Here is a 21791-nt window from a genome sequence, read left to right as displayed (position 1 = left end):
TTGTTTATCAGTCAATTAAATTCCGTAATAATAGTAGGCTAGGCGGCTGATCAACCACAAATTTGTGTACATATATCCATACAGAATCTATATTCAGTAGTTAGCGCTCGCTCGTTTGATCACTTGGCTAATGAGTTTGACAGACCCGCTGCCTCGGACCACGATCAATGGGGGGTGGGGACTTGTTTACCGTTTAGACTAAGGGAAAGATCGTTGCGTTAGCAACCGTCTGCAGCCACTAAAAGCTGAATGAAACTTATTATGCTTAGCTTTGAAACGCAAATAAAGTGTTGAATACATAGAATTTTATTATCAGAAACTATGGCAAGCTAACGTGACAGAAAGCCAAAGGTTCGTTTTGTTTAAGCCACTATTATAATCTTTTATTTTGTGTTTAAGCTACTATTATAATCTTTTATTTTGAGCTTTTAAATGACATTCATTCAGCAACTGTTGATATCTATTTTACTGGATTTTAAACTTCCTTGTGTTTATTCGTAATTAACATGTTATTGTAGATTTCACAATGTTACTTATTAGCCAGCGTTGATGGAAGTTTGAATATATATATAAATAAACACCAGTGAAATCGAACGCTCACCACAAACACTTCGCTACAGCACTCAAGTGCAATTACATAACAATTAGCTTGTCGGGTGTACACATATGTACATAGCAGACCGCGTGAACTGCTACAGGGTCCACAAAAGTATATGCCTTTTAGGAAAATGGTAAATGTGCAAGGTGGTACATGGGGATAAGTTTTCTATATTCTTTGTATCTTCTGATCTAAGTATAGTGTAGTGCGGCCTAGTTATAGAACATGATGGTTTTCAATGCAACCTATATATTTAGATTTTTAAGATTGTAGGATAATATTTTGCTGTTTTGAATCGATCTACTTTAATTGGTGTTCATGCGTTCACCTTAGTTGTAAAAAGTACATATTTTCAGCAAGATAAGTCAACCGTTGAACATTGTAGGTCACCAACCTTGGCATAACTGGGCTAATATATGACTGCTAGAGTGCAATTGAAGTGGTAAAAAGAGCCTTACCGTTATAAAGTTTAATATTTCCACATTATTACAGCAATAGTCATGTCAAGGTATTATTAGTTCAGTGATAATAAGCTGCTATAATTACAACCAACTGCTAACAAAAACAAGTGAGCATTGAGACTGCCAGTTCAGCTTTTAACTAAAATTAATATTTTTTTCATGTAAAAATATACTTCAACTTATAACAGAACTTGTTTTACTAAGGATGAACTCTTCGTAGCTGTTAAATAATGAGTGGTGATAAAATTTAAATTATTAAAAGGTAATTATTAAAATATTTTGGAGTAACTTTTGTTTTTAGTTACATTACATGATCTGTTAAACTTGACCTTTGAATCATTACTTAAAAAGCAAAGTGTGATTATTAAAAGACTCTCTCTGCATATAGAAAACAGCTGGTTCAGCTGGTTTTACACTCAGCTAGCGAAAATTGTGTACTAAAATACAACATTAAAAACTAGTTGTTTGTTATTTGAGTTTGTAGGTAGTAAAACAAGTCAATGCTCAGTTTCACAAATTATGTTGATATTGTTATACTATCTTATTATTGAAAAAACATCATTTGAAATGATGTCAGTAGCAATTACCTTTTTGATTCCCATGTGGAACTAACAAGGAATAGTCAACGTGTGCTGCGACGCATCTGATGTAAAGCTACAGGTTTTGTTGATAAAATGATATACTATCCTAAATCTGACGGTCTGCCTGTGACTACATCTCCAAACATACCTAGGTATAATTATGCCTGTCATACTTTCCACCCCTACTAATTCTACATAATGTTCCTTTTTGACCACCATTGCCTTATTTTTGCGTTAGATGTTCATTAAAATATCCCTATATTTGACTAATTAGTTATTAAAGGAATTCCAATCCCAGGAGAGTCCTTCACAGTTCTGCAGAATTGTTAACTACAGCATTGTCATTACCACTACATGAACAATGGACGAGGACTGAACTCACTCAAGCAGTGTTGGAATTTCCCAAAAATACGTTTCTTAGCGCAGCCCCATAGACATGTAATCCTGTACTACAATCATACACTGTGTTTACCTTTGAATGCTAGCTTATATACCTATCCATTTAATGAAGCTAGCCAATGAAATTCATTTATTCAGCAAACGCATAAGTACTTGTGCAGTGTATGACAGAATACTGATATTTCTATGTGGTGCTGTACTAGAACCAAAAGTGGCAAATAATGTAAATCCTAAGCCGCAAATTGAAAGACGCTAAAATGGCCCCACGTTGTCGTCTTTTTGATTGTTGTCCTCGGATAAAGAGAACCAAAAAGCGCTCAGTAAGTGAAGATTACTTTTTACGTACAAGTCACTCACTACTAAGTATTTAAGTATCATCTCATATTTTTAATAATGATAAGTGTCATAACCATTAGTAGGTTTTGTTAGCATTGTGAGACATCGTCAGTAATATCAGGTATTGGCTGCATTAATACTGCCAACACGATGTTTATTGATATTATTTACAATATTAATCGCGCAATATGATGGCTGTAATCTAGTTTTTAATTATAGCGTTGTACAGAGTGGTAGAAAGAATATCGTGATGTGACTTTCAGTTGACAAAGCTGCTGGTGTAGAATCTGATTAAGGAATCTGGTAGAATTCTATTTGTATGTGTACAAAACGCCCTATTGGTGATATGATTACCATCAACTATAGCCTAAACTTTATGGTCTGCAATCTATACTCCGTAGTAAACAATCAATAAAAAAACATGTTCGTAGGTTCGTAGTCACCTAGAGTCTACACTCCATCATTTACAATCTGTAGTTTCTTGCATATGGTGACTAAAAAGTTTAAAAATGGCTAATAATTATGAACTTTAGAAGAAAACGAAGAAACGTGACGATGGTATTGAACAAGAAGAACAAGATACAGGACTGAAAGTAAGACACCGGGTGTCTCAAGCTGAGCAGTGTAGGTACACTTACTGGCTACTATTGCCTAGTTAGCTACTACTATAGTCACAGCCCACATCTTAGTCATAAGCTTATAAGCGCTTTATCTGTTTGCAATAACCTTCTTCGGCTGACAGAAATCTCCGTTGCAGTGATCATAAACATACTCAGAGCAAAAGCATTGGCGGATGAGAGTTGTATGTTTATTTTAATTTGGCAGAATATTCTGGCTGGCATTAATTGGTAGGGAGCAGCCATTGCCTACCAGTCTAGAGCACTTGACCTGTGAACAGGAAATTATAGTTCAGTTCCTAGAAAAGCACCCTCAACTACCCCGGTGATGACAGGAATGGTGTCTAACTTTAAATTGCAACTGGTCACGCCTCCAGTTGTCGAGGTTTTTACTGGGCCCAGGCATATCTAGCCAAGATCACAGAATCAATGTTTTGCTCAACAATGCCCTTAAAAACACACAGCCATTGCTTTCATCATGTAAATAAAACATCATACTCATCTTTGAAGGCTTGATTTCATTCATTAGTTTTATTTGGTCTTAAAAGATATGTGAAAATTATTGTTATAATGGTTTGCTTACATGGCAACACTTGTACTTTACAGCAACTCAAGTGACACCATCAATATTTCTTGGAGGTAGTGGAGATGTAGCATCTTCTGTGGAGCAGGTGAGACAGAGAAATGCTTTTAAAGTGCAGGGAGTCTTTGGGTTACAACTCTTAATCCATTCTTGAGGTGCAACTAAATTGACATAAGCACTGAGACTGAATGTATGAAGTGATGCCACTTCTCTCACTCAATACGAGCAACAAAGCGAAATTTGTCAGCCATGCTCCCAAAACTGGGTGACTGTGTAAGGCAGGTTCTAAACTGTGTAAGGCAGAATGATGAAACGGTGTAAGTTGGCACCAGCCTAATCCGAGGACTCTCTGTACATACACACCATTTTATAGTGAAAGTAGCTCGTCGTTTTGGTACCATATTGAGCACATTGTCTAGATATTTGTGTATTGTTGATCTATATCTATTAGAATTTATTAGAAATCTATCTCATTGAGCTCTGCACCTGACTGTCCCATTTGCTGAGCATTCGTGCTGAACTGTACATTCAGGCACATTGTCGACATACAAAAAGTTGAATAAACACTTTTTTCCTGATATATTTTGAAACTTACTGCAGCAACAGAAAGATAAATAGATTTTATACAAAACTTTCAGGAATATCACTTTCAGTAGACCAAAATCAAGTCTCTAAAGCTGATTGCTAACATATATATGTTGTAATACATGCTATGCATCTTCCCCAGCTCACAGCAAGATGAAGCTGCCCTCCTCACTGTTGTGTCTGTGAGTTAAGAAGTGAAATAAGTGAATGGTGTGATGCCAGCAGATATTGTTTGTATTTTTCAAAACCTGTGCAGCAACTGACTGATATAAAGGCCAGGTTGTGGTTTGTAGGCAGTAAAAACAGAAAGTCATATGATCAAATAACTCATAAGCTTTGATATGACTATTCTGAGCATAGCATTAGGTAGTAGCGTGTAGTCCGCTATTACTGCACATTAGATATACTGGCTGAAGCAAAACCAGTGTTATCTTTAAATCATCTCTCAAAGTGCTGATTCAAGGTATTTAGGCCACGCAGTGTATTTGTACACTTAGTCGTTATCTATTATGGTATGCTCTGCAGTATAGTCTGTGGATAGTAGGCCTATGTAGCTCTCTTATCAGCTGGTAGACCTTAACCAATAGCTCTTGCACATTCTACTGTACCAGTTTCTATTCACGTCTGTGAGTGTGTCTAGAAAAGGTCAGTGCAAGAGTGTGGTTCTCCATAGCCCCCATCACCTTTTTATCTATATTTTGTAGGCTGATTTGCACTATACGGGCAACAATCCAAGAACGGCAGACTCATATCAAAGGATCTGTCAAACACAACACACAGGTGAATGGCCCCTATGAGTTTTTTGCTTTAGCATATAATAGCTCTTGTAAACATTTCATCACATTAGGAAATTTATAGCTTTTCAGTTACCAAAATTAGAAAAGTAAAAAATCTAGTCCTAAAAGAACATGTTGCAATTGTTATATTTGAACCATATTTAACATAGATTTATAAATATATTTTGTTATAAAAACATATGTAAACAATGTATGTTTTTTTAGACTTGGAAAGAATATCTAAAGTTGGTATTTGCCAAATCAAACAAAAACAAATGTAGATTTTTGTGAACTTTGTGAACACCTCTATTTCAACTCAAAATTTATCTAGTTTGCAGCTGTAGTTCTACATTTGTTAGAGATGAGATATTTTTTATTATGTTATATATTTTCTGAATACACTTCAGTAAATGCTAAATATAGATGCTAATATATCAACAACTAATGAACAGACAAATGAAACAAAAAACGCTAAGGACTATTTGCACAGGATTTATATACCTGGTATATACAAACTAGATGAGTGCTCAGCGCCTCCTGGGTAAGAAAAAGTCTTTGCGCAGAAAACTTAATTTTATTTAATATATACAACATTTGCCATTCTAACTTCTAAACTGCAGTTCAGATAAATTAAGAGAAAAAATAAATGCTGAATACAAGGAAGTTTGTGTATAAACAAGGTTACTGTTGCAGCAGAAGCTCGTTGTATTCAAAGTTTTGATGGATGATACTGATACTTCTCGATACTGGTACTTCTCGATACTGGTACAAGAGTAAAAATGAGATAGCAGACTTTTTTTCTGATACTTTGTCTGACCAAACGAAAAGAGAATTTAAAATCAAATGTCCACCTGAAAAACATTTATCTTTAAAGATTCACCGAAACCGTAATATGAGTGTAATGGCACATTTCAAATTTAAACAGCATGTTTGAAAATCACCAATTAAAAAAATAGGTAATGGTAAAAAAAAGTTTGAAAAAATTTCAAAAAAATATCAAACGCGAAAGGTAATATTGATGTAACTATATATAAATCGTAAAGTGTGTCATTCGTCGGTTCGTCTATAGCTGATTGAAAATCTTCCCCACAACTCCTGAAAGAGATATACGATGCTCGCTATCTCAGTTCAACGTTATTCGTTGTAAGTTACATTGAAAAAAAATTCGGAAACAGATTAGTGATAAAGTTTTAGCCCATGACGAAGTTGAAGTTTACTAAAATACATACTAAAATTTAGCTGTAAGCATGCGTTTAACAAGCTAAATTCATTTTAGATAAATTCAATGTATATATTATCCGCCTATCTTAAAGGTAAGTACTCTCCACGATACGTACTGCATGTAGCACACTGTAATGTTACATTTTTTTGCAAGATCATAACCACCAAATACACTAAAGCTACTTTAGGCAACTACAGTAACACATTCACATTTTAACACCTTTACAGTTTTTTTTTATTTTTCTCTGAATTTCTACTATACAATACATTTTTCTCATGATAACAAGTTTGAAAACGAGAACGGTAACTGTTGTTATATATTAAATAAAGATTAATTTTCTGTGCAGAGACTTTTTCATTACCCGAGCAATGCCAGGCATTCAACTAGGTACTAGTAAAACGTGCATTTTTAGCATGTGTAATCACGACAAAGGATATACAATATTTGTTAAGAACGACGGGAATGATAAGAATGGCTTAGCCTTGTGGTTATGCAGAATTGTTGGTAAACTTGTGATTTGAATGTCGCGAGTTCTAATCCAGTAAAAAGGTGATCTTTTGTTGCTAAAACTTTACTGCTATAACTAGAGAAACAGATGAACGACAGACAGGCCTGCCAACCCAAAAGTGGGGCACTGCTTAAGATTTGGTTTTGGGCAATTGATGTATCAATGATAGTATATATAAAATTGTGGAAATTGGGGCAAAAATCTCACGCAATTCTCACGCATTTTCATTTTTCCTTTGGGGTTATTGCGTGAATCTCACGCTCAATGTGTGAGAGTTGGCAGGTATGACGACAGACAAACATTGAGATTTATATAGATAGATTAAAGTGTCTGTCTGTTTATCTATTTATAGCCATTCAAATCTAAAAAAAGATCAAAAGGTAGATGAAAAGCACTTTTCATCTACCATGAAAAGTGCGCATCATATTGGATTTGAACTCAAAATGTCTAAGTCTACAGACAGGCACAAAAACCACTACATTAAAGCTAAATTATTGTTGATAATTGCCCATATCCTTCGTTGTTTTGTGATGTCATTTTATCATTGTCGGCCATCTCTATAGACAATTTTATCGTTAAAAACACAAAGCTTTTGCAATGAACTTTTGAAAATGATGCTTTTGTTTACAATTTTGTTATTATAGTATCAAAACAACACCAAAAAGTACTATTAAATAAAAGAAAAAAGATTGTTTTCTACAAATATGGCAGCTTTTTCGTGAACGAGCGCATGTGCAAACATGCGCTCAGTGTGTACAAAAGTACTATTGGCCAGTTTCTAGCTCACTAATTAGCCTGTTACACTTACTAGTGTAACGTGACGTTTAGAAGCATAATTATAAGCGGAGCTGCTTCGGATGCAAACTTTGAACATAGATCAACTTTGAACCCTGCTCTTATTATCGTAAGAACTAGACTAAGACCTAAGACTAGCTTAAAGGTTGACTTGCAACAAAATTCACATTACAGTTATTTGGTATCATAAGATTCACCATGTCTTACTCCGTTGTGTTGTAGGTGCAAAATATGTGGGAATGTGATTACAAGCTTTTAAAAGCTAAAAAATGAACAGTTAATCGCAGCCACATGAGACCGCCGTAGTTTGGATTCGCTTTCCAAAACGGCTCAAATGAGACGTAGTTGTTACAGGATGGTTTCTGTTTACACTTTCATGCAACCTCATTCGTCGAAATATTTTCACAAATATACTTCACGCATTCAATAAAACCATGTCTATTGTTTTTACGCGTCTGTTTTATCGTCATTGTAATGCTGTAGCTTTTTAGCACTGATATTTTATAACTTACCGTAAAAATTCGTTAAACTTTTTAACCTTAGCTCGAAGGAGTACATATCAATGTCTGATAATCATGACGAGTCTGTTGGTCACCTGCGGTAATCGAAAAGTGCTGCAAAAAATATTTGCGAAGTATTGGTTCACGTGATCAGATTACGACTTGACGATTGAATAATGCTGAAACAAAACTATAAAGTAGCGAGCATTTATATTTGATACAAGATCTTCGGTAAAACCCGAAGTGTTTGTCATAAACTAGTGCAACGATAAGTTTTGTATTGAGCTTTTTATAAGCCTTTCAATTCACGTGAGAACATCACGTGACAAGACAATAACCAAACTGTAATGACTACGTCAGAGAAATAAACATATTCCAATCTAAGGCGGTTTTTCGTTTTTGAGCTTTTAAGAGCTTGTAATCACATTTCCACGTATTTGGCACCTACAACGCAACAGAATAAGACATGGTGAATCTTTTGATACCAAATAACTGTAATGTGAATTTTGTTGCAAGTCAACCTTTAAGATACCCAAACTTATTGGATAAAGGAACTTAGCCATTGGCAGCTACACTACCTGCCTCTGTTTCTAAGCTGTTTAATATCTTGAAAAAATGTGTAGCGTGTAACCATGCAACGCTGAGCTTCCTGCTAGTAAACAGTTAACTACATGAATTTTTTTAGTAGGGTTTGTGTACTACCAGCATAACACTTGAGACATGTTTAAGTGTATTTACGAGTGTCACCCAAATAGTTCTGTATAGAATATTTGTGTAACTTTTGTAGTGACTGTACATCAAGAGCAGAAAACAGTTGTTAGATCTCAGGTGAGTCTTCTGCAGGTTATTTCCATCTTGTTAGAAAATAAGTTGCCTTTGTGCATTTAATAAGTAACTCACTATATATTTGTAAAAGCTGATAGTATTCTGAGTAGCTGGCACAGATAATTTACCAACACATACATGTAGTAGTTCATACTCTAGTAGGATATGACTATATACTCCTACAATACATACATGTAGTAGTTCATACTACTAGTAGGATATCACTCTATACTCCTACAATAAATGCATGTAGTAGTTCATACTCTAGTATGATATGACTTTATACTCCTGCAAATCATTAAAATATAGTTTGTATGTTTGGAACTTTCTGATTCTGTAAAAGGACTACATACTATACCTTATTTTTTTATTCTGCAGAGTTTTGCAAATCAGGCTCACACACCTTCTGGACCAAATACTTTTCGATCTGAATGTCAAGTGACAAGCCTTGAGGTAATGACACAATTGGTTTCTTTTTTTTCTTCTTTGCATCTTCTTTCTTCCACTATATTTAAAAAGTAGTAATCTGGTTGTCATGTCGTTGCAAAGTTAAATTTGTTGCAAATCTACAAGTAGCCTCTGACAATCTAGACTACATTGTTTGGCATACTTACAGCAGCTGTGCAACAGTGTGCATTTTAGTAGTCCAAGAACTAAAGCAGTTTCAATGTTTTTAAATTGTTTGAAAGCTTTAGCTGGTCACTCTGTTTTATGTCAGTATGTGGAAACTAGCAAGTACTAAATAGCATTTTTAACTAGCAAGTGCCCACTACTCAGTGAAAAAAACTAGCAAGTTTTAACTGGTAAGAACCAACTAGCAAGTGTTAACTAGCAGGTACCAACTAGCAAGTGTTAACTAGTCAAGTACCAACTAGCAAGTTTTAACTAGCAAGTACCAACTAGCAATTGTTAATTAGAGAGAACCATTTAGCAAGTGTTAACTAAAAACCAACAGCTAGCAAGTGCTACTGAAAAAGTTCTGACTAGCAGCTGCTACTTAACAAGAACTCATTATCATTCATTATTTCGTAGATATAGTCACCGTTGATTTCTGGTAAGGATGTGCTTACTTTCAACTTGGCTGCTTAGAAGTAATTCCTGTGAAGGCAGTTACGAGCCAATACATAGCAACCTAATGAACGTTATTTTGTAGTTTTACCTTTTCCTTAACATAAACAATAGCCATTGTTGTAACTTATGAGCAAAACGTAATTAATTGTCTCTTTCTCAAAATAACAATGTATATTTGCAGAAATAACTGAAACTAGCGGTAAGCTTGGCGTTGTCCAGTTTTTGCGTTTTCAATCAGAATCTCCACACAGGGTGCTTTCACATGCCAAGTCACTTAGCAAGCTACACCAGATAGCAAAACAAGATAGCCCGCAATCCACCATAAACAGGAATACTTGGCCGCCATAGTGACCATCTATAGCCCCCCGGCACCAGCTCCCCTCAACACTCAAGCTGCCTGTTTTCACGAGGTTCTCACCTTTCAGAGCCGGGTCGATGTACTGGCAGGTTTTACAGCCAGCCAGCTTGCACTTAACCTAGCTGCTCCGGCGACAAGTCACTCTGGACTTGCTGTGCAAGTTACAACGTCCTTTCGTCGCCCAAACGGTGTGGCAGATATGCCAATCATATAGTATCCTCAAGAATTTTGTCGGTGAAAATGGCAGCAGGCATACTCACAGTCTCACCTTCACTCAATTTTCAATGCCCAAGCCACTTCTTGGGCACCTTTGTCATTCTATCCCCCTTGCTCTCTACCGTGGGAACAAGGCTCATTGTGACCGGTTGTTCAAGCTATTTCGCTTTATTGTTTTTCTTTGTTGGTAAATTGATGCAACTCAGCTGAGCTGAAGCAAGCAGGAAGGGTGATGAGTAAGCCAGGGAGCAGCCAGAAGGCGGAGCCATCTCAGAAATGCAGAAAGGATCAGCCACCGAAAGGTGCAGGCGCAGCTGGGGGGGTGCCGGACAAGTTCCTTTGGTGCTCGATGCTGCCTTTTTGGCTAATTTGGCCATACAGGTATGAGTGCCTATACTGGAAAGGCTGAGCTATCAGATGCAGTCATTTACCAGTGATAGCGCGGTTGCGGTAACCACATGGCTCTCACAGTATGAGCGGCTGTGTGAGCTAGAGCAGATTGCTTCGCGCACGCTAATTGTGTACATGCTCTCTGACACTGCTGCCAGAGTGCATTGATGCATGAGAGTGGGCAAGGCCTCCTAGTGGGACGCTGAGAAGGCGGTTCTGACTGCTGAGTATGCCATGCCTCAACAGAAAGCATGGTGTCATTTTGTCAGCTGCTGGCTTGAGGCCGAAGAGACAGTTGGTATATACCTGGACTGCCTGGAGCCGTCCGGCGGTAGACTAGGGGTAGCACTCGGAGACATGGTCTTCAGAACCAAGTTTTATGAGGGGCTGCTCGGGTTAGTTTATGAATGGGCAGTGACACATGACCAAGCGTACACTGCCGACTATGGTTCTGTGCTGAACCTAGTGAAGGAAAGTTAATTTCCCAAAGAGCTGTTGATGGTCGCTCCGCAACAAATAGCGTAGTGGCCAGTTCTGATAACCGGTCAGTGACTGCTTTTGGCAATCAGTTGAGGGCTGCTTCTAGAAAGCAGACAGAAAGCAAAGAAGGTTGCTTTTGATGTGAGGGCTCACACAGAGTGGAGGGCTGCCCACGAGTTGAATGACCTTCGTCTGGTATGGTGTCACAGTGTGTGCTCACACTGAAGGTTAATGACTCTACCAGCCCTACAGTAGCTGAGTCAGCTTATCCTATTATTATAAGATTACTTATGCTTGCTATGTTTGGGCTAGCTATGTTTGCCAGTTACTTATATACATCCTATGCATACAGTTCACATACAATATAACATTATTAACTAACAAATACTGGCATTATGATATGGTGTCAGGAGTGGGATTTTTGAGTGGAACAAAAAGAAAACATGGCAGAAGAAGGGCTCAAGCCGCTGGCAAGTTTTGTAAATTCTACAGACAATCCCAGCGAGACTAGTAGAAGTTGGAAAGCATGGCTTGAGCAATATGATTTTTACCTGATAGCAACAGAAAAGACTAAAAAGGATGGAGAAATACAAGTTGCGACTTTATTGACGCTGCTTGGCGCACAAGGCCAAGAAATATTTTGGACACTGAACATAGCAGACCGAAAAGACATTGCAGAAGTAAAGAAAGCGTTCACTGAACACTTCAACCCTCAAGTAAAGACAGTCTTTGAGCGATTCAATTTTCACAGCAGAGTTCAGAAGCAAGGCGAGCCATTTGAAAGCTTTGTGACAGCGATGAGAGATCTCATCATAACACGTGAATTCCATGCTGATGAGAAAGACAAAGCGCTAGTGGACAGAATTGTAGCAAGTATATCGTCTAAGTCGGTTCGTGAGGATATATTCAACTTGCCAGGCAATCCTACATTACAGGAGGTTATCTCAGTATGCCAACGTAAAGAGGCTACAAAGCAATACCTCAGAGAAAGGAACCACCTGACAGATGGTGTTAATGCCATACGAAGTGTCGTACCCCTACAACAGAAAGTATCCTTGTCACAGAGCAAAAGCCCAAACCCACAATCAGATAGACAATATAGAACTGGACCGTTACAAACGATAAAGAACTGTAAATACTGCGCTATGGAACATCAACGAGGGAGGTGCCCAGCTTACGGAAAGGTATGCAGAAAATGCTCTCGTAAAAATCACTTTTCCACTGCATGCTTATCTACACGAGATAACAGTAACAACACTGCCAATGAGGTATCGGAACCTGACAATGTTAATACCGGAGACATTGCATTTGCCATTTAATGACGTAAGAGAATGGACAATCAATGCTAAGTGCAATGGTAAGCCATTACGATTAAAAGTGGATACGGGAGCATCATGTAATGTAATTTCACAGACTGTGCTAGCCAGCGTAAATAGTCAGGTGACAATTGTCAAGCATGCTAGATCATTGGTATCTTTTAGTGGACATGCACTTGATGTATTAGGCAGGGTTATGTTACTGGTGGATGTTAGCAATAAGTATCATACAGTAGAGTTTATAGTCGTAAAAACTGATACAAACATGGCAACTTTATTGGGGCTGCCAAGTTGCATTGAGCTTGGGTTGGTTGATAGGGCTGATTTCGTCACAGATAGGGTAGCTAAACAATTCACTGATGTGTTCAATGGTCTTGGCAGGTTGCCATGTAAGCATGCTTTGCGACTAACAGAGAACGCTCAGCCTGTTATACAAAGTGCTAGGAGGGTCCCATTTAGACTTAGAGATAAACTAAAATTCACGTTACAAGATATGGAAAGTGAGGGCACAATAGCTAAAGTAAGACAGGCAACTGACTGGATGCACCCTATAGTAAACATACTGAAACCTGTCGGGTCACTCAGGATTTGTCTAGACCCTATACAGTTAAATAAAAATTTAAAACGTGAACATTTTGCATTACCAACAGCTAGTGAAATATTTGCTAAACTTTCAAAGTCTCGAGTATTAACTACATTAGATGCAACCTCAGGATTTTTGCAGATTGAATTAGATGAGGCTAGCAGTTTGTTGATGACTTTTGCTACTCTATTTGGTAGATATCGATTTCTTAGATTGCCTTATGGAATATCCTATAGTCCTGAGATATTCTGTCGAACCGTCTCGGAATTATTTGAAGACACTGGAGGAGTGGAATGCTACGTAGATGATTTGTTGATTCATGCAGTGACTGAAACCAAGCACCATAAAATCTTAGAGTTGGTATTGCAGAGATGCAGGGATTGTAATCTGAAATTGAAAGAGTCAAAATGCAATTTTAGGCAGTCTGAGTTGAAATATCTAGGTCACGTTATAGGCAATGGTACTATCAGAGCCGATGTCCGTAAAGTGGAGGCAATTACAAAAATGCTAAAACCAGAGTGTAAAGATGCCGTCAGTAGGCTTTTAGGAATGGTCACATATCTAGCTAAGTTCTGTCCAAATCTGTCGGAAGTTACCACCCCACTGCGCGAGCTCACTAAAAAAGGTGTAGAATGGTCCTGGAACGAAGCAGCTGAGCAGGCGTTTGAGAAACTAAAATTCCTCGTATCATCTAGCCCAACGCTAAAAATGTTTGATCCAGAATTGTCAGTTAGTCTATCAGTTGATGCCAGTCAGTTTAGCATGGGAGCAGTAATAAGGCATGCAGGCCAACCAATAGAATATGCTAGTAGCTCCCTTACAGAAACTCAGAGAAAATATGCACAAGTTGAGAAGGAGTACTTCGCGATTTAATATAGTCTGAGGCGGTTTCATCAGTACATATATGGGCAGCATATCATGGTAGAAACAGACCATCTTCCACTAATTGGAATTATGAAAAAGGGCTTAAATGAGCTTAGCCCTAGATTGATGCGTATGAGACTACACAATCAAGGATACGATTACACTTTAATTCATAAACCAGGTAGAAACCTAATTTTGGCTGATACATTGTCACGTGCATTTCTTCCTAGCTACGATGCTGAGGCTAATAAACTTGACGCACTAGATCAGATTGATCCAATAACCACAGGCATTATCACACAGCCTCTGTTCAAAGAAAAGTTGAGTCAGGCAACCAAACTAGATCCCACAATGCAGATACTAGCGTCATACATAGAGCATGGTTGGCTAATGACTAAACATGCTTGCCTTGAGCCACTAAAACCTTACTGGAATGTAAAATCTGATCTCACAATGCATAATGACCTGTTACTGTGCCGGGCCCAGATTGTTATTCCAATAGCAATGAGGAAAATGGTGTTGGACCAAATACATGCTGGTCACATGGGAGTTAGTAAATGTACTGAGCGAGCCAAAGGTGCAGTTTATTGGCCAGGCTATTTAGGTCAGATTAGAGATTTGATAGAATCGTGTTCTGTTTGTCAAGAATACATGAGATCGAACAGTCAGTATAGCCTTGAGCCATATGATATCCCAGAATACCCTATGCAGTCGGTTAGTATGGACATTTTCCATCTCGATGGCAACGATTATCTGGTAACAGTAGATCGATCCTCGAAGTGGCCAGCCTGCTATCAATTAAAAACTCTCGGTCTTTAGAAGTCATAGATTTACTAAAAAGGCAGTTCTTCGACTTTGATCGGCCTGAAACCTTGGTCAGTGACAATGCGTCATATTTCACGTCTTATGAATTTAAATGCTTCATTGAGGATAATGACGCTAAACACATAACTTCCTCTCCCTATCATTCACGCTTTAATGGGTTGGCCAAACCCATGAATCAAACCATCAAAAACAGCCTCAGAAAGGCGTTGATATCTGGTCAAACATTGTGTGACGTTTTGGCCACATTACGGTCAACTCCATTGGGTGACCAACTCCCATCTCCAGCAGTTTTGCTACAGGCTCGAAATTTAAGAGGACAATTACATTGCCTACCTCACTAACTCAAGCCCCAAGGACTGCATCTAGGGGAAATACACAATCGCTTTGTTAAAAGACAATCACAAGCTATATTTCAGAACAACACAGCTACCCTTCCTACTGAGTATTGCGTAGGAATGAAAGTTTGGTGTTAACTAGGCCATAGAAGGTAGGCAGAAGGTGTTATTGTTGAACATGCGGAGACGTCTCGAAGTTACTACATCAGATTAGCGGATGGAAAATTTTTCAGGTGCAACATAAAGGCTCTGAGACCTAACCGATCTTCTCATGCCTATAATAAAACCTCGATTATTGATCACATTGATAAACAACAGAGACTCGTTGAAAGTACTAATTCTGATAAAACTTTGGTTCCGGTCCAGTCTGCTCAGCAAAGTCAGCTAGCTGTTGTTCCCAATTCCGTTGACCAGAGTGACACCGCAACTCCTGCATCGACAGGTGCAACCAATCCTAATCAAATGAGTTCAAGCTTTTCCTCAGTTGTCACTAGGTCGGGAAGAGTGTCCAAACCACCCACTCGTTTAGTTTCTTTTGATTAGGACAAACTATTGTAAGCTACATCCACCAGATTTTTGTGTCTTTTTATTTAAAAAAATCATGTTTTGTTTTTGGTGTGGTTTTGGACTAAGAGTCAATTTCTACCAAGAATCAGATTTTGTACAATTTTGTTTTGCAATCAACTTTTATTATTTTAAACTGTTATGCAGATATGTTATTTTTCTATAAGTGCCTGACTTGTGATATTTTAGAGCAGTTTGAATTGTAACAACAACTAAAAGAGGAAGATGTCACAGTGTGTGCTCACACTGAATGCTAATGACTCTACCAGCCGTACAGTAGCTGAGTCAGCTTATCCTATTATTATAAGATTACTTATGCTAGCTATGTTTGGGCTAGCTATGTTTTGCCAGTTGCTTATACACATCCTATGCATACAGTTCACATACAATATAACATTATTAACTAACGAATACTGGAATTATGATATATGGGGACGGCAAAAACTTCTTCTGGTAAGAGGTTTGAGTGTTTCCGGTGCAGTCACACAGATCACTTCATACGAGACTGTCTAGTGTGGCCACCACCTGAAGCGGCGGCAAGGCTCACTGAGGATGAGCAGGGTTTTTATCAAAAGTTTGCAACTCGGGGTGCCGCGTCCTCCCATATGGATACCGTGTAAGCCAGGCTTACGTGAGATCTCATAACATCATGGGAATTCGAGGTGACATTGGTGTGACAAGGGGAGGCTAGAGGTCACACGCAGACAGTAAGAGTGTACTGCAGGACAGTCTTTGGCTGTCTGGGGCAGCTGGCGAGGCTACAACAAACAGTCGTATGCCGGTCGTTCGAGCAATTTTGAATGGCTGCAGTTTTCAGTGTCTAGTTGACACTGGAAGCGAGCAGACCCTGGTAAGTCCAAAGGTGCTGGCAAGCTCGACCCAGCTTAAGCCAAGCCAGCCGCTGTTGACGGTGACTAGTAAAGTTTCTCACGTGATGGGTCGGTGTTGAGTGGTTGTTGGTGTGCAGGGACACTTTTTTGGTGTTACAGCACATGTGATGGACAAGTTGTGCAACCTTGAAGTTGACTGTTTGCTGAGTGGCACATTATCGACCACATGGGAGGAGTCGCTCTCCGTAGAAGAAGTGATGCACAGTATTGTCAGATGAAAAAAACCCTTTTCAAATAGATGCTGTGGAGTACGTGCAGGGGAGGATACTGAGGCTAGCAACGCATGCGAGGTGGCAGGAGTGGCGTCGTCGTCAGGGTTGGGCGGTGATCTGGTTTCACTGCGAGTCGATGGCCCTGATTTCGTTGCCACTTTTGCCCAAGGCTGGTTAACCGTTAGCTGGTGGTGGTCCAGGGAATCTCCGAATGGATTGCAGACTCGGGTCGGGGAGTACAAGTTTACTCGGGCACCTAATCTGCATGAGCGGTATTGTGCTGAGATTGAGAGCTGGATCTCAAAAGGCTGGTTTTAAGAGTGGAGTATGTCCCGGGAAGGTATTGTTCCTTTTTTGGCAGTGTTTCAACCAATGAAGGACAAAGTGCGACCCGTCATAGATTACCACGAACTGAACTCCTTTGTTGAGAGTCACACAGGAGATGACGCAGTTGCTGTGTGTGGCAAGAAAATTCAAAAGTGGAGACAGTTGCATGGTGAACTTGAAATAGTCAACCTTAAGTTTGCGTACCTACAGATCCAAGTTTCAAACGACCTGTAGAAATACCAGGTCGTGACGTATAAGGGGGTTCCTTATGCGTTGACACGCTTAGGCTTTAGGCTATCGTGTGCGTCTAGGGTCATGACCAAAATCCTAGGAAAGGTTCTTTCACTAGATGAGCGGGTCCGAAGGGGGTCTGACCGTTATATTGATGATATAGTGATGCAGGAGACTGTACTTGGCGTAGAGGAGCTGAGGAAGCACCTTGCTATGTATGAACTGGCAAAAAAAGAGCTGGAGGGCCTTGATGGAGGTCAATTGTTGGGTGCCATCATGTTTGCACGAAAGGTGCCGCAAATATGTTGGTGAAGCGTCGGCTGAAGTTGATTCGTGACACGGTCACTGACTATGGCCGAAATAGCTTATAAGCAAAAATACGCAATTCCAGACTGCTAACGGTGACACTCTAAACCTTCCCTAATGTTGCTCCTACTCTACCTGGGCGTCTTTCCAGAAAATATCGTATTGCCAGACTACTCCAAGAAATAATATAACCATGAGTCACCAAGAACCAAACAGACAAGAAAAAGTTGATTGATCTGTAACATAGCGAAAACACAGCGAAGATTCCAAATCATGAGCTATCCGAACAGAGCCCTCTACCAGAAAACAACATGTCTGATTTCCCATGTTTGGTGGCGTGTGTAACAAGCAGTAACAAGCAGCTACATTTTACCATGTAGCTGATTGTTACTCATCATCATTCCCTATGGAACTCACTTGGGACAAATAACTTTTCATGAGCTTTAGGAAATGACTAACATTTCTAGCATCAGCATTACAACTGGTAGATGCATAAATAATGGTTCTAATTTGAGGTTGCCGATCCGCATATTGCTCAAAGGTTTTTTGAGCAAAATATGAATAGGCAACCTCAGTTGATGCCAAGGTTGTCACCAACCTGAGCATCAACTAGGCCAATGTATAACTGCTAGAGTGCGATTGAAGTGGTAAAAAACCTTACCGTTATAAAGTTTAATATTTCCACATTATTACAGCAATAGTCATGTCAAGGTATTATTAGTGTAGCGATAATAAACTGCTAGAATTACAACTGACTACTAACAAAAACAAGTGAGCATTGTGGTTGCCAGTTCAGCTTTTAACTAACAAAATTAATATTTTTTGCATGTAAGAATATATTTCAAATAATAGCAGGATTTGTTTTACTAGAGACAAACTAGTTGTAGCTGTTAAATCAAGAGTAGGCCTAGTAATAAAACTTAAATCATTAGAAGTGCTCTTAAAAATCAGCAACTCAAGTTAATGTTCCTTGTTGTAAGGTCCTAGCAAAAACTGCGTGTTGTAATCATTTATCATGTTGAATAACCAAAATATGAGTGGATCCCATTGGACAGGAAACTATTTTTCAAATAGCAGATAATCTACATATTTTGTTATCACCTTTATGTTTTGGCAAATCTGTGATATTGGTATCAGCAATTCACAGTTCAATGTTTTGCAATGAAATGATCTCATATCATAACCAAGAGCTTGTATACCAAGCGTTTTTCTATTCATAGCTGGTATCGCTGAAAAATGAGATATCTTGATTATATTTTTGTGAATATACATAATTTTAAAATGCTGCTATTTAACTTTTAAACCAGATCGTTACTGAAATAAATGTAAAAATCTATATGATAAATTTATTAAGCTCTAAAGATAAAAACATGTACTGATAACTCTACTTACCTCTATAGTTTTATTGTAATTACTTTCACAAAATATTTTGGAGTAAAACTTTTGTTTTTAGTTACATTACATGATCTGTTAAACTTGACTTTTGAATCATTGCTTAAAAAGCAAAGTGTGATTATTAAAAGACTGTCTTTACAAATAGATAACAACTGGTTGAGCTGGTCTTACACTCAGCTAATGAAAGTTGTGTATTGACATACAATATTAAAACTAGCTGTTTGTTATTTGATTTTGCAAATAGTAAAACAAGCCAATGCTCAAAGTTTCACAAATTATGTTGATATTGTTATACTATCTTATTATTGAAAATCCATCATTTGAAACGATGTCAGTAATAATTAACTTCTTGATTCTCATGTGGAATTAAAAAGGAATAGTCAACGTGTGCTGCTACGCATCTGATGTAAAGCTACAGGTTTTGTTGATAAAATGATATACTATCCTAAATCTGACTGTCTGTCTGTGACTACATCTTCAAACATACCTACATGTAGGTATAATTATGCCCATCATATCTTCCACTCCTATTAATTCTACATACTGTTTCTTTTTGACCACCATTGCCTTATTTTTGCGTTACATATTCATTAAAAGATTCCTATAATTGACTAATTGGGTACTAAGACATTTCTAATCTCAGGAGAATTCTTCACAGTTCTGCAGACTTGTTAACCGCTACCGCAACAATAAATTAGGATTGAGCTCATTCAAGCTTAAATGGAATCTTTTATGAATGTGTTGGTTAGCGGAGCCGCATAGACATCTAATCTTATAGTACATTGCGTTGACGTTTGAATGCTAGCTTATACATATACTTTGAATGCTTATAATGCTTATAACGCTTATACTTTGAATGCTAACTTATATACCTTTCCATTTAATGAAGCTAGCCAATGAAATTCATTTATTCAGCAAACACCTAAGACAGAAGTACTTGTACAGTGTACAGTGTATGGCAGAATACTGATATTTCTATGTGCTGCTACACTAGAACAAAAGGTGGCAAACAATGTAAATCATAAGTCACAAATTGAAAGACGCTAAAATGGACCGAGGGTGTTGTTTTTTTTATTGTTGTCTTCTGATAAAGAGAACCTAAAAGCGCTCTGTAAGCGAATATTACTTTTTACATACAAGTCACTCACTACTAAGTATTAAAGTATCATCTCATATTTTCAATAATGATAAGTGTCATAACCATTAGTAGGTTTTGTTAGCATTGTGAGACATCGTCAGTAATATCAGGTGTTGGCTGTATTAATACAGTCAACACAGTGTTTATTGATATTATTGACGATATTAATTGCGCAATATGATGGCCGTAATCTAGTTTTTAATTATAACATTGTACAGAGTGGTAGAAAGAATAATGTGAAGTCGCTTTCAGTTGGCAAAGCTGCTGATGTAGAATCTGATCAAGGAATCTGGTAGAATTTTATTTGGATGTGTACAAAACGCCTTATTGGTGATATGATTCCCATCAACTATAGCCTAAACTTTATAGTCTGCATTCTATACTCCATAGTAAACAAGCAATATAAATGTAAAAATTGTATTTTTGTATGTTCATAGGTTTGTAGTCAGCTATAGTCTACACTCCATTTACAATCTGTAGTTTAATGCATATGGTGACTGAAAAGTTTAAAAATGGCATATAATTATGAACTTTAGAAGAAAATGAAGGAACGTGACGATGGTATTGAACAAGAAGAACAAGATATAGGACTGGAAGTAAGACACCAGGTGGCTCAAACTGAGCAGTGTAGGTACACTTACTGGCTACTATAGCCTAGTTAGCTACTAGCTGCCTATTACTAGCCACAGCCCACATCTTAGTCATAAGCTTGTAAGCGCTTTTTCTGTTTGCAATAACCTTCTTCGGCTGACAGAAATCTCCGTTGCTGTGATCATAAACAAAGACATTGACGGATGAGAGTTCTATGTTTACTTTAATTTAGAAGAATATCCTGGTTGGTATTGATTGGTAGGAGCAGCTATGGCCTACCAGTCTAGAGTGCTTGAGCTGTGAACAGGAAATTATAGTTAAATTCCTAGAAAAGCACCCTCAACTACCCCAGTGATGACAGGAACGGTGTCTAACCTTAAATTGCAGTTGTTGAGGTTCTCAATAGGCCAAGGCATATCTAGCCAAGATCACAGAGTCATGGTTTTGCTCAACAATGTCTTTAAAACACACAACTCTTGCTTTCATCATGTAAAGAAAACATCATACTCATCTTTGAAGGCTTGATTTCATTCATTAGTTTTAGTTGGTCTTAAACGATATGTGAAAATTATTGTTATAATGGTTTGCTTACATGGCAACACTTGTACTTTACAGCAACTCAAGTGACACCATCAATATCTCCTAGAGGTAGTGGTGATGTAGCATCTTCTATGGAGCAGGTGAGACAGAGACATGCTTTTGAGTGCAGAGAGTCCTTGGGTTACAGCACTTAATCCATTCTTAAGGTGGAACTAAATTGACATAAGCACTGAGACTGAATGTATAAAGTAATGCCACTTCTTTAACTCAATACGAGCAGCAGAGCCAAATTCGTCAGCCATGCTCCCAAAACTGGTTCATGTTAGCGTATGATTCTAAACTGTGTAAGACAGAGTGATGAAACAGTGTAAGG

The 21791-nt window shown here is 38.1% G+C and overlaps 1 protein-coding gene across 1 annotated transcript; it reads left to right on the top strand.

Annotated features, from left to right (window-relative positions):
* Positions 1-11744: 11744 nt before the first annotated feature.
* Positions 11745-12620, top strand: LOC137405151 (uncharacterized). Its single transcript, XM_068091377.1, has one exon. It carries the CDS (start codon positions 11745-11747, stop codon positions 12618-12620), a length of 876 nt encoding a protein of 291 aa, XP_067947478.1.
* Positions 12621-21791: the final 9171 nt, after the last annotated feature.

The sequence above is a fragment of the Watersipora subatra genome, chromosome 9 (assembly GCF_963576615.1).
Source record: "Watersipora subatra chromosome 9, tzWatSuba1.1, whole genome shotgun sequence".
NCBI lineage: Eukaryota > Metazoa > Bryozoa > Gymnolaemata > Cheilostomatida > Watersiporidae > Watersipora > Watersipora subatra.
Note: the sequence above shows the minus strand (reverse complement) of the source record. Positions and strands in the feature narration are given on the sequence as shown.